Source organism: Artemia sp. Qi Xiang Cuo, chromosome 14 (genome assembly GCF_049724085.1).
Source record: "Artemia sp. Qi Xiang Cuo chromosome 14, ASM4972408v1, whole genome shotgun sequence".
Classification (NCBI taxonomy): domain Eukaryota; kingdom Metazoa; phylum Arthropoda; class Branchiopoda; order Anostraca; family Artemiidae; genus Artemia; species Artemia sp. Qi Xiang Cuo.
The window spans coordinates 14,907,856-14,925,636 of record NC_142807.1 but is presented as its reverse complement, the minus strand read 5'-3'; the positions used below and the strand labels follow the sequence as shown (position 1 = coordinate 14,925,636).

Here is a 17,781-nt window from a genome sequence, read left to right as displayed (position 1 = left end):
TAATAGTTTTACTGTGGCTACTTAGAGCGTTTAGTGTTTTGGTTCCTGTTGGGTCAAGTTACTTACAGTTCATTACCATGAACTGTTTGATCAATCTTCAAACAGAGATATCAGGTAGCAGAGAAAGAAATAAAGACCAACCGCTTGTAAAAAAAAAAGTCTGAAAATAATAACCGAATTTTACTTTTTGCTATTACATGTTGGGTTCTTTTCAGAGGAGAATAGGAAGCACCGAAATAAATAGCACTTAATTGCAAACCTTTAATTAACGCTAACTGTTTATTCCCAGGCAAAATCTACCATTGATTTTCTTTTAGTCAGGTATGCAAACGGGTCCTGTTTTTAATCTATTGGAAGAGTTCATAGGGTTTTAATCATAAATAGTAGTTTGGGTGATTTTGCATTGGCGGTGTTGTTTGGTGCAGTTTATTGCTTTCTGTTAGAACTTAGCTTAAGAGTAATTGCTTAGCTTAAGTAGTTTGGATGATTCTGCATTGGCGGTATTGTTTGGTGCAGTTTATTGGTGCGTTGAATATCGAAAAATACATGAAAAGCTTTAAAATTCGGATCTAATTAATCATTCAATTAGTTCAAATTTTTCCCCAGAGGGTTGTCACAGACTGAGAGAGCTGAACCCGCTTCACACGTAAAAAAAAAACTTTATATATGTCATGTCAAATAATTAATACACTTAATACAGCAAAATACGGTACAATGGTTGGAATAAAAATAAGTAAAATATAGCCTATACAAATTTTATGTCAAAAATTTTAAGTACCGAAGACATGAAAATTAAACATTTATTACTGCTTAGGTAAATCTTTCAGTCCAGTAAAACGACGAAAAATAAAAACTAAATTTTCGGGCATTTTCAAGATGCAAATTGAGTACACATGCCAGGGATAAGCTCAATTAATCGAATAATTGTATGATGGCAATTAATTCTGGACTTTTCAATTAAACTGTAGTGGAATCATAACTGATTTTATAAGATATAAAATAATCATAATCGATTCGTATTTTAGCAACATAAATGTTTTTGGCACCAAAACCTTCAGAAAAGTTTACTTAATAATAGATTCAAAATCGGCCATGCAGAAACACCGTTTTCCAGGAAAAAGATGGGGAAAATTGTTTTTTCAGGGAAAAGAGGGGGAGAGCCTGATGTCGAGCTGCCGATGCTGCTGGAGCCCGATGTCGGAGCTTCCTGACCCTGATGTCGGAACTCCCAATGCTGCTAAAGCCTGATGTCGGAGCTACTGATGTCGGAGCATTAAAAAAAGTCAGTTCAGCTATCCCATTGTGGAGAAGTAAGCAAGTAATTTATTCATAGTTAATGAATCACAAAAACGTTTTAATGTTCCTTCTAAGGCTAAAAGCATGTGGAGTAGAGAAAACATAATTGAAACGTCCATCTTTGCATCATATCATTATGAGAAATTAAGGAGGGAAGGAGTAAAAGAAGAGAAAAGAAGGATCCCTTTAAAGACTCCTTCCCTCTTCCTAGAAACAAAGTGGGAGACAGAAATGCGGGAAAATTCAGCTGATTGAATCTAAAATCCTCTGACCCTGCTGTAGGTTCATCTTTGTGCAGCCACCATTAATATTTATTGAAAGACTTTTTGAGGGCGTATTGTCGTGTCGAACGGAATTATTCTTCTCAACTTTTTATTCTTTCGTAAAAAAGTAAAAATAATACAAAAAAAATTCTCGCGCAGTGCTTTCTAAAGATTTAACGGAGAAAGTAAATCTGTAAAAATTGAATCGATTTGTTTAATAATATTGCTTCAAATCGGTACCTAGAACAAAATTAAGCGTTTTTGAAAAATAGTCATAGTCATCACCAATGAACTAAATATGTATGCGAGGATCCAGTGAATAAAATACCCAAAACAGGAATCTTTTTCACTCTGTATCCCCTTTCTTTAAAAAAAAAAAAAAAAAAAAAGGCCGGGAAACACTGTGGGTTTTTGTTTTGAGCCTGTCAATACAAAGAAATGAAAAACAAATAAATATTGCAACATTCTATTTTACATGCTATTACTATTTTTGGCGTAGAATAATAGAGGAAATTACCATGCACACCATTTAGTAGAAAATAAGGTATTTTGAGCTGAAAAATTTCTTGTTGTCATTTTTTTTTAATTGTATTTATCTTTTTAATTTCTTTAATGTTCTTGAAATTATTTAAATTTATTTAATAATTTAATTAAAGTTGTATCTTCAAATTTTCAACTTGTTAAATAAAATTAAGTTTTATAAATATTAAGTAAATTAATTAATAAAAAATCAAATACGTTAATGAAAATGAACTTATCAAAAAAAAATTTCTGAGCTGAAAAATGTCAATTTATTCAAGAATGTCAAAAAAATGTCAAAAATGTCAATTTTTTCAATGTCAAAATGTCAATTTTTTCAATGTCAAAATGTCAATTTAGTAAAAGTTGTCAATTTATTCTTTTATGTTTGTCTTCTTAGTTCGTCTCGTTAATTATCTCATTTTTAGGCAAGAACAGTCAGGTTTTCCTGTGCCAAACAGAAATTTGCACAGTGGGCACTAGCTGGCTCAGAGCTGTCGTCTAATATTACTGAACTGGCTTGGCTTGCCCTTGATTTCCTCGCTTTTGAAGCCATCGGTCAGGTAAAATAAGAGGTTATTTAGGTGCTTATTAACGGTTATTAGGTTTAACGGTTATTAAAATAAACCGTTATAATATCTAGAGATTCTGGGTATTAAATTTGTTGTGCCAATAAAATGGGACAAAATTATGTCACCAGTAGGTAGCAGGGTTACCACTAGCATGGTTACATAGGGTTGCCACTATTCGTTACAATTACAAATAAAATGCTGCACAAAGGAGTCACGTTATATATTTGCTTCCGAAATTGAATTCCCTTGAAAAAGTTTACTGGAATTCTTTTTAATTAGTCTAATGCATTATCTAATTGCCAATTTTTTGGGGAGGGAGGACGAACGGGACATTTAAATAACGAATTACGGTTAAATTACGTAAAATTATGAATAAAATACTACACAGAAGTCACGAGACTACAAGAAGTCACGTTATATATCTGTTACTGAAATTGAATTCTTTTGAGAAAATTCTGCTGTTATTTTTTCTAATTATTCTAAAACAGTATTTAATTACCAATTTAAGGGTTAGAATTCATAAGATTACAAATAAAATGCTACACAAAGATTCACGTTATACATCTTTACGATAAATAAAAGTTCAAATAGAGATAAATCCTTTTAATTAGACAGTGATAATTCACACAAAATACTAGATATTTCGTTCACATCTGCAGTACAGTTTTGTGAATTATTACTGTCTATTAAAAGGATTTATCCCTATTTGAAATTCTATTTATCGCCATAGCATAGAAGTGTGGTCATCCAAATTATCCACGCGTAGTAGGCGCACTTTTAAGGTAATTCTCATTAAAGTCAAACTCTAGGTAACGGAACTGCTTCACAAGTGTCAGAGTCCGCATAATCTAACAGGTGGAATCAGTGGCATCAAAAAGTCTCATTGGCGAAAGTATACACATTGGGTCGTAGACTAACTCTGCAGAATATCATAGTCAACAGCGAAAATCTCACAGATCTTACGTAGCATATTGAGAGTGTTAGGAATGTAGTCAATGCAACCAGGTCATAAACATAACTCAATTGTTTATGCAAAGTGAGCCGACGTGGCATCCAAGTTCACTAGCACTAAGGTGTTTATTGGGGTTACAACAATAAATAAAAAAAGGAAAGTAGACAATACACTTACCTGGTGAGCCCTGTTTCCGGCAAGAAAAGGTAGCCTCAATTCAGAGCCCCAAAGACAGGGGCGTAATTTGCTATGGGGCAGGGGTAACTGTCCCCTCCAGACCTTATTTACCCTTCCATACCTAAGTTTGCCCCCCCCTAGCTGCAAAAAATCTTGTCAAAACTAAGATAAGCGTGCATAATTCAAACATTCAGAGAAACAGGTCAGTTTTGCTTTGTATATCTTTGTGTTTATGGTACTATATGGCTTATTTTTCACTGTAATTTACACTTGATTTAGGAAAATTGGCTCTGACTCCCTCCCCCAGCATTCTGACGAAATTACGCCACTGCCCGAAGTGCCAAAATCGATGTCTAGTAAACCAAAAAGAAAGGATTCTTAAATGAGGCTATGGGACACCACAACCTTTCTGAATAGCAAGCATTTCAAATGGTTGACGCAAAACGAATGCTTTGTGGTAATCTACAATGCAGGTGCACACAAACTTAGAAAATAGCCAATAGTAATAGCCAATACTGTACTTGAATGTTTCCTATTGCTGGATGGGTAAAAGGGTCGAAACATACTGATCCAGGTCCCGTTCCCTTGGCCTAGTTGAACCCGAAGTGGCAATTCTGGCACCTTTTTGGACCTGTTACTGTCAGATCCACTTTTTACTTTGTCTACGATTTATTGAAATTTCTCAAAAAGAAACATATACTTCTAACAAGGCCGTATTCTGATTTTAGTTCGGGGAGGGGGGGGGGGAAACACCGCATATCACAGCAAAAACTTGTTTAATCGTATCTTTGTCACTTTTTTACGACCGTGACAAAAATTTCAGGGGGTTCAAACCAGGTAAGCGCTACGTAGATATGAAAATCGTGATCTCTACTGACAGACGCCTCTTATAAGGAAACTAATTAGTACTTGTTGGTCGAAAATATTCCAGCTAAAAAAGCAACAGATTTTACATTAGTTTTAACACCGTCAGCGCTACTATTGGACGCAATTATCCGTAATACCAGAATTTCGTATTCTGTTTTTCTGTATAACTCCCCTATTAAATCTTGATGAACCTATAATTAATTTTAAGTATTTAAGTCCCTCCTCCTAATAAATATTTGTATGGGTTAATTTTTTGAGGGATTTGGTCATTCTCAAAACACAGTTTTACGAATACTAAACTTGAATATAAAAATTTGAGGTTGAAGGAGGGGGTTGTAAATTTATAGTCCCCGCAACTCTACAAAGCAAGCGTAGAGAAAAGCCAATTGTATTCAATAACAGGCCGTAGAATGAGCTCGATAACTGCCTTTTGAATGAAAATTGCAATCTCCATTGAAAGACTATTCTTATTGGCAAATTGATTGTTACCTTTTCTTCTTCAAAAAAAAAACACCTGGAATCCTGAACAGGCTTCTTTCGGCTTCCAACTGCATAATTTCATAGCTGTAACACTTTTCACTAAAACCTAATACAAATAAAATTCAATTTAATCGGCTTCTGGGAAGTGTGAGTACTCGAGCTGCCTGTTCCCAGCAGTTTAAGGCCCAAAGGCCGGCATGGTACTGATATGACTCTTCCTGCTCGCTCAAGCTCTCTTCTGCACAAGTTATGGAAACCAACTTTACAATTTAACCAACAGAAGATAAATCCCACAAAGCACCTTTAGATTCTTTAAGATACCAATTGTCTCTCTGTAAAACACCTTTTAAATGGAAGCTGGTAAAGGCATCCACAATCATCCTAATGTCTGGTTGAATTTGATAATTTTGCGATGGGGCACGCATTTCATAAATTCCAGTAGTTCTTGCCGTGCATTCGAAAAGGAGATATTGCAAGGGTTCTTTGGTCAAGTTGCAAAGCCTACAATTTGGGTCACTACGTTGCTTCCATCTATATCGTTTGTGTCACTTGTCTACTTGTTTGTGTAAATGATTCCAGGCAAAAACCAACCGATGTTATAGCAGTTTTGACACTGTTGCCGCTAATGCTACTGACCAAAAATCGTCTGCTCTGCCAGAATCAAGCATATGGCTCTTCTGTATAGGGACAAGAGTAACCGCCATTAAAGATTAGAAAGTATCCAATGACTAACAATCATAGTAAAAACACTAGCAAGATACGGTGAAATAATTACCGCACAATTTCCTAAATGACTTGGAGCTATACATATACCAGCTGAATTAAGCTTAAATATTCGAATCGAAAGCAAAACAGACGCTTACTAGTTCTATAAATCTGATTTAACTCTTTTTTTATGGTTTCATAATAATTTTTTAACATCCATTTCTTGATTTGAATATGTTTCTTGGGATTGTAGTGTCTTCCCCCAAATATACTGTTGTTTCCATTAATTCCCTTCCTAATAAATCTTTTCATGTACCTTAAGGTATGTCTGCACCCTAGATTAGGCAGCCTTTCTATTTTTTAGATTGTAGATACATCGTTTCTTCTAAGAAAAACTGATAACACAACCGACAGTATTCAACAACGAATGCCTTCATTGACCTCCAACCCTGGTTTTCCATCTGTCTATTTTGGAAATGTAAGTTCTTATTTACATATTTCGGATATTTACAAAAACAAGAGCAATCAAAAAAACTGAATTCACAATTGAAATATTATTCGGGTATAAAGATACTGCATATTTTTGAAATAGGTGGAACTTCAGATATTTAATTTCGAACAAAAGCAATAAAAAAAACTGAGATCACACCTTAAATATAATCAAGGAGGCACACTTGTGCCTCTATAAAGAGGCGACCCACCACAATGTTAAGCGATTTCAGGTCCTAGAGGTCGTAGAGAGACGGCGGTAATTGCATTTTGTAGCCCAAGCTCAAACTAAGAAACTTGCAAAATTTCATCCTCCTCCGACTTTATCTTCATGGGGTAAACTGGGCCGGAAGTTTGGACCCTCCCATCACAGCCCCCCGTTAACGTTGTCCGATTGGGCTGAAATTTAGAGGTTAAGCTTTCCTAGGGCCCGGGAGCTTATCCTCGAAATTTCAGCTCAATCCGATCACTCCTTCCCTGTTTTCAAAAAACCAAATATAGCCACTTAAACTTCATTTCTTTTTTTTTTCTTAGCCACGCCTACAGGCCACAGTTGGCAACGGATCCGGTTGAATGAGGACTCATTCGAAGCAGAATTCGACCTGTTAGGGCCTTTTGATATTTTCAGACCGAAAAAATTATCCCCCGAATTTACAGTTACGAAAAACCTCGTTTTCCTATATTAGCCCATGTTAATTTTTCCCACCACAACCCCCCCTTTCACGTTGTCTGATCGGGAAATTTAGAGGATAAGCTTTCCTGGGGCCTGGGAGCTTATCGTCGAAATTTCAGCTCAATCTGATCACTCCTTCCCTGTTTTCCAAAAACCACATATCAAGATTTTTGGGAATTTGCTTGCGTCGAAAATACCTTCTATTTGCTAAACAACAATTACTATTGTGTTTGTATAGTCCAGCGGCTAAGACTTCAGACTTTCAGGCGGAAAACTCGGGTTCGATTCACCATCAGAGCAACTTTTTTATATACTTTGAAAAGAAACTCAGTTTCTTTTTTAAATTATTTGAAAAAAATTACGTTTTCTAAAGAGTTAAAGAGGCTGAGTTACAAGGTCGACCCTTAAAACGTACAGGGATTAGGAGGCACAGTTGGGGGGCTGTTAAAGAGGCTGAGTCACAAGTTCGAACCTTAAAACGTACAGGGATTAGGAGGCACCCTGTACGACGTGATTTGAGTATTCAGGAATTAAAAGCCTTAACACAAGAATGTTCAAGAGCGGGGGTTTGGGGGGCGGCAGCCCCCCAACTTTAACTCCTGACACGATCAGCTAACAGTTAGTCAAGCAATAATAAGTAATAAACTGTACAAAAACGTGCAGAAATTATTTGAAAAAAACTACGTTTTCTAAAGAGTTAAAGAGGCTGAGTTACAAGGTCGAACCTTAAAACGTACAGGGATTAGGAGGCACAGTTGGGGGCTACCACCCCCAAACCCCCCGCTTTCGCAGCCTTTAAATATAAAAAAAAATTTCTTTAAACTGAAAGTAAGGAGCGACATTAAAACTTAAAAAGAACAGAAATTATTCCGTATATGAAAGAGGCTGTGCCCTCCTCAACGCCTCGCTCTTTACGCTAAAGTTTTTATTGTTTAAAAAAAGAGTTGTGAGAAAGTCAAACTTTAGCGTAAAGAGCGAGGCGTTGAGGAGGGCACAGCCTCTTTCATATACGGAATAATTTCTGTTCTTTTTAAGTTTTAATGTCGCTCCTTACTTTCAGTTTAAAGAAATTTTTTTTATATTTAAAGGCTGCGAAAGCGGGGGTTTGGGGTGGTAGCCCCCAACTGTGCCTCCTAATCCCTGTACGTTTTAAGGTTCGACCTTGTAACTCAGCCTCTTTAACTCTTTAGAAAACGTAGTTTTTTTCAAATAATTTGGGTATAAAGATACTGCATACCGGTACTTTTGAAATACGTAGAATTTTGGATATTTAATTTTGAACAAAAGCAAGAAAAAAAAACCGAGATCACACCTGAAATATAATTCGGGTATAAATATACTGCATAAATTTGAAATAGGTGGAATTTCATATGTTTAATTTCGAACAAAAGAAATAAAAAAAACCGAGATCACACCTGAAATATAATTCGGGTATAAATATACTGCATACTTTTGAAATAGTTGGAATTTCGTATTTTAATTTCGAACAAAAGCAATAAAAAAAAAACCGAGATCACACCTGAAATATAATTCGGGTATAAATATACTGCATACTTTTGAAATAGGTGGAATTTCATATGTTTAATTTCAAACAAAAGCAATAAAAAAAACCGAGATCACACCTGAAATATAATTCGGTTATAAATATACTGCATACTTTTGAAATAGGTGGAATTTCATATTTTAATTTCTAACAAAAGCAATAAAAAAAAAACCGAGATCACACCTGAAATATAATTCGGGTATAAAGATACTGCATACTTTTGAAATAGGTGGAATTTCGGATTTTAATTTCGAAAAAAATCAATAAAAAAAAACCGAGGTCACACCTGAAATATAATTCGGGTATAAATATACTGCATACTTTTGAAATAGGTGGAATTTCATATATTTAATTTCGAACAAAAGCAATAAAAAAAACTGAGATCACACCTGAAATATAATTCGGGTATAAAGATACTGCATACTTTTGAAACAGGCGGAATTCCGGATATTTAATTTCTAACAAAAGCAAGAAAAAAAACCGAGATCACACCTGAAATATAATTCGGGTATAAATATACTGCATACTTTTGAAATAGGTGGAATTTCATATTTTAATTTCGAACAAAAGCAATAAAAAAAAACCAAGATCACACCTGAAATATAATTCGGGTATAAATATACTGCATACTTTTGAAATAGGTGGAATTTCATATTTTAATTTCGAACAAAAGCAATAAAAAAAAAACCGAGATCACACCTGAAATATAATTCGGGTATAAATATACTGCATACTTTTGAAATAGGTGGAATTCCGGATATTTAATTTCTAACAAAAGCAAGAAAAAAAAACCGAGATCACACCTGAAATATAATTTGGGTATAAATATACTGCATACTTTTGAAATAGGTGGAATTTCATATTTTAATTTCGAACAAAAGCAATAAAAAAAACCGAGATCACACCTGAAATATAATTCGGGTATAAATATACTGCATACTTTGAAATAGGAGGAACTTCAGATATTTAATTTCGAACAAAAGCAATAAAAAAAAACTGAGATCGCACCTTAAATATAATTCGGGTGTAAAGATACTGCATACCGGTACTTTTGAAATACTTGGAATTTTGGATATTTAATTTCGAACAAAAGCAATAAAAAAAAACTGAGATCACACCTGAAATATAATTCGGGTATAAATATACTGCATACTTTTGAAATAGGTGCAATTTCAGATATTTAATTTTGAACAAAAGCAATAAAAAAAAAACTGAGATCATTCCACATAAAAGAGAAATATAATTCGGGTATAAGATACTGCATACTTTTGAAATAGGTGGAATGAGTTACTCTCCTATGTGCATTTTAGGATAAGGATAGAATTGTACAGGGCTAAAAGGGAAAGATAAAATTTTGTAGCCTACCTCTTCCACTGGGTCTGCTCGTACGTACTCTTGTCTGTGTATTTTAGAATAAAATAAGATTTGGGGAAATATTTTAGAAGAAAATCATGGTTGGTTAAAAGGAGAAAGATAAGGTCATGTAGCCTACATGCTCTGCCGGGTCAGCTGATACTTACTCTTTTGTGTGTATTTTAAAAGAAATGTAAAATTGTTTGGGATTATAAGGAGGAAGTTTAAGTTGTGCAGCCTATATGCTCCACCAGGTCTGCTTGTACACACTTTTTTATGTGTATTTTAGAAGGAAGATAAAAATGTGTAGGATTATAAGAAGACAGATAAAATTGTACAGCTTACATGCTCCACCGGGTTTGCTTGCACGCACTCTATGACGTGTATTTTAGAAGAAAGATAAAATTGTGTAGGGTTAAAAAGAGAAAGATAAAATTATGCAGCCTACATGCTCCACCGGGTTTGCTTGTACACACTTTTTTATGTGTATTTTAGAAGGAAGATAAAAATGTGTAGGATTATAAGAAGACAGATAAAATTGTACAGCTTACATGCTCCACCGGGTTTGCTTGCACGCACTCTATGAAGTGTATTTTAGAAGAAAGATAAAATTTTGTAGGGTTAAAAAGAGAAAGATAAAATTATGCAGCCTACATGCTCCACCGGGTTTGCTTGTACACACTTTTTTATGTGTATTTTAGAAGGAAGATAAAAATATGTTGGATTATAAGAAGACAAATAAAATTCTGCAGCTTACATGCTCCACCGGGTTTGCTTGCACGCACTCTATGACGTGTATTTTAGAAGAAAGATAAAATTGTGTAGGGTTAAAAAGAGAAAGATAAGATTATGCAGCCTACATGCTCCACCGGGTTTGCTTGCGCGCACTCTTTTATGTTTGTTTTAGAAGAAAGATAAAATTGTGTAGGGTTAATAAGAGAAAGATAAAATTATGCAGCCTATATGCTCAAACAGGTATGCTTGTACACACTTTTTTATGTGTATTTTAGAAGGAAGATAAAAATATTTAGGATTATACGAAGACAAATAAAATTGTAAAGCTTACGTGCTCCACTGGGTTTGCTTGCACGCACTCTATGACGCGTATTTTAGAAGAAAGAAAAAATTGTGTAGGGTTAAAAAGAGAAAGATAAGATTATGCAGCCTACATGCTCCACCAGTTTTGCTTGCGTGCACTCTTTTATGTTTTCTTTTGAAGAAAGATAAAACTGTGTAGGGTTGATAAGAGAAAGAAAAAATTATGCAGCCTATGTGCTCCACCAGGTCCGCTTGTACACACTTTTTTATGTGTATTTTAGAATTAAGATAAAAATGTGTAGGATTATAAAAAGACAGATAAAATTGTACAGCTTACATGCTCCACCGGGTTTGCTTGCACGCACTCTATGACGTGTATTTTAGAAGAAAGATAAAATTGTGTAGGGTTAAAAAGAGAAAGATAAGATTATGCAGCCTACATGCTCCAACGGGTTTGCTTGCGCGCAGTCTTTTATGTGTGTTTTAGAAGAAAGATAAAAATGTGTAGGGTTAAAAATAGAAAGATAAAATTATGCAGCCTACGTGCTCCACTGGGTTTGCTTGTACACACTTTTTTATATGTATTTGAGAAGTAAGATAATAATGTGTTGGGTCATAATAAGACAGATAAAATTTTGCCGCTTACATGCTCCACCGGGTTTGCTTGCACGCACTCTATGACGTGTATTTTAGAAGAAAGATAAAATTGTGTAGGGTTAAAAAGAGAAAGATAAGATTATGCAGTCTACATGCTCCACCAGGTTTGCTTGCGCACACTTTTTTATGTTTGTTTTAGAAGAAAGATAAAATTGTGTAGGGTTAAAAAGAGAAAGATAAAATTATGCAGCCTATATGCTCCACCAGGTCTGCTTGTACACACTTTTTTATGTGTATTTTAGAAGGAAGATAAAAATGTGTAGGATTATAAGAAGACAGATAAAATTTTACAGCTTACATGCTCCACCGGGTTTGCTTGCACGCACTCTATGACGTGTATTTTAGAAGAAAGATAAAATTTTGTAGGGTTAAAAAGAGAAAGATAAGATTATGCAGCCTACATGCTCAACCGGGTTTGTTTGCGCACACTTTATTAAGTGTGTTTTAGAAGGAAGATAAAAATGTGTGGGGGTAAAAAGAGAAAGATAACATTCTGCAGCCTAGATGCTCCACCGGGTTTGCTTGTACACACTTTTTTATATGTATTTTAGAAGGAAGATAAAAATGTGTAGGATTATAAGAAGACAGATAAAATTGTACAGCTTACATGCTCCACCGAGTTTGCTTGCACGCACTCTATGACGTGTATTTTAGAAGAAAGATAAAATTGTGTAGGGTTAAAAAGAGAAAGATAAGATTATGCAGCCTACATGCTCCACCGGGTTTGCTTGCGCGCACTCTTTTATGTTTGTTTTAGAAGAAAGATAAAACTGTTTAGGGTTGATAAGAGAAAGAAAAAATTATGCAGCCTATATGCTCAACCAGGTCTGCTTGTACACACTTTTTTATGTGTATTTTAGAAGGAAGATAAAAATATGTAGGGTTATAAGAAGACAGATAAACTTGTGAAGCTTACATGCTCCACCGGGTTTGCTTGCACGCACTATATGAAGTGTATTTTAGAAGGAAGATAAAAATTTGTAGAGGTAAAAAGAGAAAGATAAAATTATGCAGCCTACATGCTCCACCGGGTTTGCTTGCGCGCACTCTTTTATGTTTGTTTTAGAAGAAAGATAAAATTGTGTAGGGTTAAAAAGAGAAAGATAAAATTATGCAGCCTACATGCTCTACCGGGTTTGCTTGTACACACTTTTTTATGTGTATTTTAGAAGGAAGATAAAAATATGTAGGATTATAAGAAGACAGATAAAATTGTGCAGCTTACATGCTCCACCGGGTTTGCTTGCACGCACTCTATGACGTGTATTTTAGAAGAAAGATAAAATTGTGTAGGGTTAAAAAGAGAAAGATAATATTATGCAGCCTACATGCTCCACCGGGTTTGCTTGCGCGCACTCTTTTATGTTTGTTTTAGAAGAATGATAAAATTGTGTAGGGTTAAAAAGAGAAAGATAAGATCATGCAGCCTACATGCTCCACCGGGTTTGCTTGTACACACTTTTTTATGTGTATTTTTGAAGGAAGATAAAAATGTGTAGGATTATAAGAAGACGAATAAAATTGTACAGCTTACATGCTCCACCGGGTTTGCTTGCACGCACTCTATGACGTGTATTTTAGAAGAAAGATAAAATTGTGTAGGGTTAAAAAGAGAAAGATAAGATTATGCAGTCTACATGCTCCACCGGTTTTGCTTGCTCACACTTTATTATGTGTTTTTTTGAAGAAAGATAAAATTGTGTAGGGTTAAAAAGAGAAAGATAAAATTATGCAGCCTATATGCTCCACCTGGTCTGCTTGTACTCACTTTTTCATGTGTATTTTAGAAGGAAGATAAAAATGTGTAGGATTTTAAGAAGACAGATAAAATTTTACAGCTTACATGCTCCACCGGGTTTGCTTGCGCGCACTCTATGACGTGTATTTTAGAAGAAAGATAAAATTTTGTAGGGGTAAAAAGAGAAAGATAAAATAATGCAGCCTACGTGCTCCACCGAGTGTGCTTGAACTAACTATTTTATGTGTGTTTTAGAAGTAAGATAAAAATGTGTAGGATTATAAGAAGACAGATAAAATTGTACAGCTTACATGCTCCACCGAGTTTGCTTGCACGCACTCTATGACGTGTATTTTAGAAGAAAGATAAAATTGTGTAGGGTTAAAAAGAGAAAGCTAAAATTATGCAGCCTACATGCTCCACCGGGTTTGCTTGCATGCACTCTATTACGTGTGTTTTTGAAGAAAGATAAAATTGTTTAGGGTTAAAAAGAGAAAGCTAAAATTATGCAGCCTATATGCTCCACCAGGTCTGCTTGTACACACTTTTTTATTTGTATTTTAGAAGGAAGATAAAAATATTTAGGGTTATAATAAGACAAATAAAATTGTAAAGCTTACGTGCTCCACTGGGTTTGCTTGCACGCACTCTATGACGTGTATTTTAGAAGAAAGATAAAATGGTTTAGGGTTAAAAAGAGAAAGCTAAAATTATGCAGCATACATGCTCCACCAGGTTTGCTTGCGCGCACTCTTTTATGTTTGTTTTTGAAGAAAGATAAAATTGTGTAGGGTTAAAAAGAGAAAGATAAAATTATGCAGCCTATATGCTCAAACAGGTATGCTTGTACTCACTTTTTCATGTGTATTTTAGAAGGAAGATAAAAGTGTGTAGGATTTTAAGAAGACAGATAAAATTGTACAGCTTACATGCTCCACCGGGTTTGCTTTCACGCACTCTATGACGCGTATTTTAGAAGAAAGATAAAATTTTGTAGTGGTAAAAAGAGAAAGATAAAATTATGCAGCCTATATGCTCAACCAGGTCTGCTTGTACACACTTTTTTATGTGTATTTTAGAAGGAAGATAAAAGTGTGTAGGATTATAAGAAGACAGATAAAATTTTACAGCTCACATGCTCCACCGGGTTTGCTTGCACGCACTCTATGACGTGTATTTTAGAATAAAGATAAAATCGTGTAGGGTTAAAAAGAGAAAGATAAGATTATGCAGCCTACATGCTCCACCGGCTTTGCTTGCGCGCACTCTTTTATGTTTTTTTTTGAAGAAAGATAAAACTGTTTAGGGTTAATAAGAGAAAGCTAAAATTATGCAGCCTATGTGTTCAACCAGGTCTGCTTGTACACACTTTTTTTTTTGTATTTTAGAAGGAAGATAAAAATATGTAGGGCTATAAGAAGACAAATAAAATTGTAAAGCTTACGTGCTCCAGCGGGTTTGCTTGCACGCACTCTATGACGTGTATTTTAGAAGAAAGATAAAATTGTGTAGGGTTAAAAAGAGAAAGATAAGATTATGCAGCCTACATGCTCCACCGGGTTTGCTTGCGACACACTTTTTTATGTGTATTTTAGAAGGAAGATAAAAATGTGTGGGGTTAAAAAGAGAAAGATAAAATTATGCAGCCTACATGCTCCACCGGGTTTGCTTGTACACACTTTTTTATGTGTATTTTAGAAGGAAGATAAAAATGTGTAGGATTATAAGAAGACAAATAAAATTGTACAGCTTACATGCTCCACAGGGTTTGCTTGCACGCACTCTATGACGTGTATTTTAGAAGAAAGATAAAATTGTGTAGGTTTAAAAAGAGAAAGATAACATTATGCAGCCTACATGCTCCACCGGGTTTGCTTGCGCGCACTCTTTTATGTTTTCTTTAGAAGAAAGATAAAATTGTGTAGGGTTGAAAAGAGAAAGATAAAATTATGCAGCCTATATGCTCCACCAGGTCTGCTTGTACACACTTTTTTATGTGTATTTTAGAAGGAAGATAAAAATGTGTAGGATTATAAGAAGACAGATAAAATTGTACAGCTTACATGCTCCACCGGGTTTGCTTGCACGCACTCTATGACGTGTATTTTAGAAGAAAGATAAAATCGTGTAGGGTTAAAAAGAGAAAGATAAAATTATGCAGCCTACATGCTCCACCGGGTTTGCTTGCGCGCACTCTATTATGTTTGTTTTTGAAGAAAGATAAAACTGTTTAGGGTTAAAAAGAGAAAGATAAAATTATGCAGCCTATATGCTCAAACAGGTCTGCTTGTACACAATTTTTTTTGTGTATTTTAGAAGGAAGATAAAAATATGTAGGGCTATAAGAAGACAAATAAAATTGTAAAGCTCACATGCTCCAGCGGGTTTGCTTGCACGCACTCTATGACGTTATTTTAGAAGAAAGATAAAATTGTGTAGGGTTAAAAAGAGAAAGATAAGATTATGCAGCCTACATGCTCCAACGGGTTTGCTTGCGCACACTCTTTTATGTGTGTTTTAGAAGGAAGATAAAATTGTGTAGGGTTAAAAAGAGAAAGATAAAATTATGCAGCCTACATGCTCCACCGGGTTTGCTTGTACACACTTTTTTATGTGTATTTTAGAAGGAAGATAAAAATGTGTAGGGTCATAATAAGACATATAAAATTTTACAGCTTACATGCTCCACCGGGTTTGCTTGCACGCACTCTATGACGTGTATTTTAGAAGAAAGATAAAATGGTTTAGAGTTAAAAAGAGAAAGATAAGATTATGCAGCCTACATGCTCCACCGGGTTTTCTTGCGTGCACTCTATGTTTTGTGTTTTTGAAGAAAGATAAAATTGTGTAGGGTTAATAAGAGAAAGATAAAATTATGCAGCCTATGTGTTCCACCTGGTCTGCTTGTACTCACTTTTTCATTTGTATTTTAGAAGGAAGATAAAAATATGTAGGATTATAAGAAGACAGATAAAATTTTACAGCTTACATGCTCCACCGGGTTTGCTTGCACGCACTATATGAAGTGTATTTTAGAAGAAAGATAAAATTGTGTAGGGTTAAAAAGAGAAAGATAAGATTATGCAGCCTACATGCTCCAACGGGTTTGCTTGCGCACAGTTTATTATTTTTGTTTTTGAAGGAAGATAAAATTGTTTAGGTTTAATATGAGACATCTAAGATTATGCATACGATATGCTCAAACAGGTTCGATTGTACTCAATATTTTTTTTGTTTTTTAGAAGGAAGATAAATATATTTATGGCTTTACAAAGACGGATGAACTTTTACAGCGTACGTGCTCCAGTGGGTTTGCTTGAACGCACTCTATGACGTTATTTTAGAAGAAAGATAAAATTGTTTAGAGTTAAAAAGAGAAAGATAAGATTATGCAGCCTACATGCTCCAACGGGTTTGCTTGCGCGCAGTCTTTTATGTTTGTTTTAGAAGGAAGATAAAATTGTGTAGGGTTAAAAAGAGAAAGATAAAATCATGCAGCCTTCATGCTCCACCGGGTTTGCTTGTACACACTTTTTTATGTGTATTTTAGAAGGAAGATAAAAATGTGTAGGATTATAAGAAGACAGATAAAATTGTACCGCTTACATGCTCCACCGGGTTTGCTTGCACGCACTCTATGACGTGTATTTTAGAAGAAAGATAAAATTATGCAGCCTATATGCTCCACCTGGTCTGCTTGTACACACTTTTTTATGTGTATTTTAGAAGGAAGATAAAAATGTGTAGGATTATAAGAAGACAGATAAAATTGTACAGCTTACATGCTCCACCGGGTTTGCTTGCACGCACTCTATGACGTGTATTTTAGAAGAAAGATAAAATTGTGTAGGGTTAAAAAGAGAAAGATAAGATTATGCAGCCTACATGCTCCACCGGGTTTGCTTGCGCGCACTCTTTTATGTGTATTTTAGAAGGAAGATAAAATTGTGTAGGGTTAAAAAGAGAAAGATAAAATTATGCAGCCTACATGCTCCACCGGGTTTGCTTGTACACACTTTTTATGTGTATTTTAGAAGGAAGATAAAAATGTGTAGGATTATAAGAAGACAGATAAAATTGTACAGCTTTCATGTTCCACCGGGTTTGCTTGCACGCACTCTATGACGTGTATTTTAGAAGAAAGAAAAAATGGTGTAGGGTTAAAAAGAGAAAGATAAGATTATGCAGCCTACATGCTCCACCGGGTTTCTTTGCGCGCACTCTTTTACGTTTGTTTTAGAAGAAAGATAAAATTTTGTAGGTTTAAAAAGAGAAAGATAAGATTATTCAGCTTACATGCTCTACCGAGTTTGCTTGAACACACTTTTTTATATGTATTTTAGAAGTAAGATAATAATGTGTTGGATTATAAGAAGACGGATAAAATTTTAGAGCTTACATGCTCCACCGAGTTTGCTTGCACGCACTCTATGACGTGTATTTTAGAAGAAAGATAAAA

The 17,781-nt window shown here is 34.9% G+C and overlaps 1 protein-coding gene across 3 annotated transcripts in view; it reads left to right on the top strand.

The window, feature by feature from the left end:
• LOC148944183 (transcription initiation protein SPT3 homolog) overlaps positions 1 to 17,781 on the top strand; it is a 56,556-nt gene that overhangs the window by 31,364 nt on the left and 7,411 nt on the right. For all 3 annotated transcript variants that reach the window (XM_089100179.1, XM_089100180.1, XM_089100181.1), the window contains 2 exons: positions 2,507 to 2,641; positions 6,196 to 6,309. In XM_089100179.1, the coding sequence (XP_088956305.1) occupies positions 2,507 to 2,641; positions 6,196 to 6,309 (249 nt within the window). The remainder of the gene's footprint in view (positions 1 to 2,506; positions 2,642 to 6,195; positions 6,310 to 17,781) is intronic.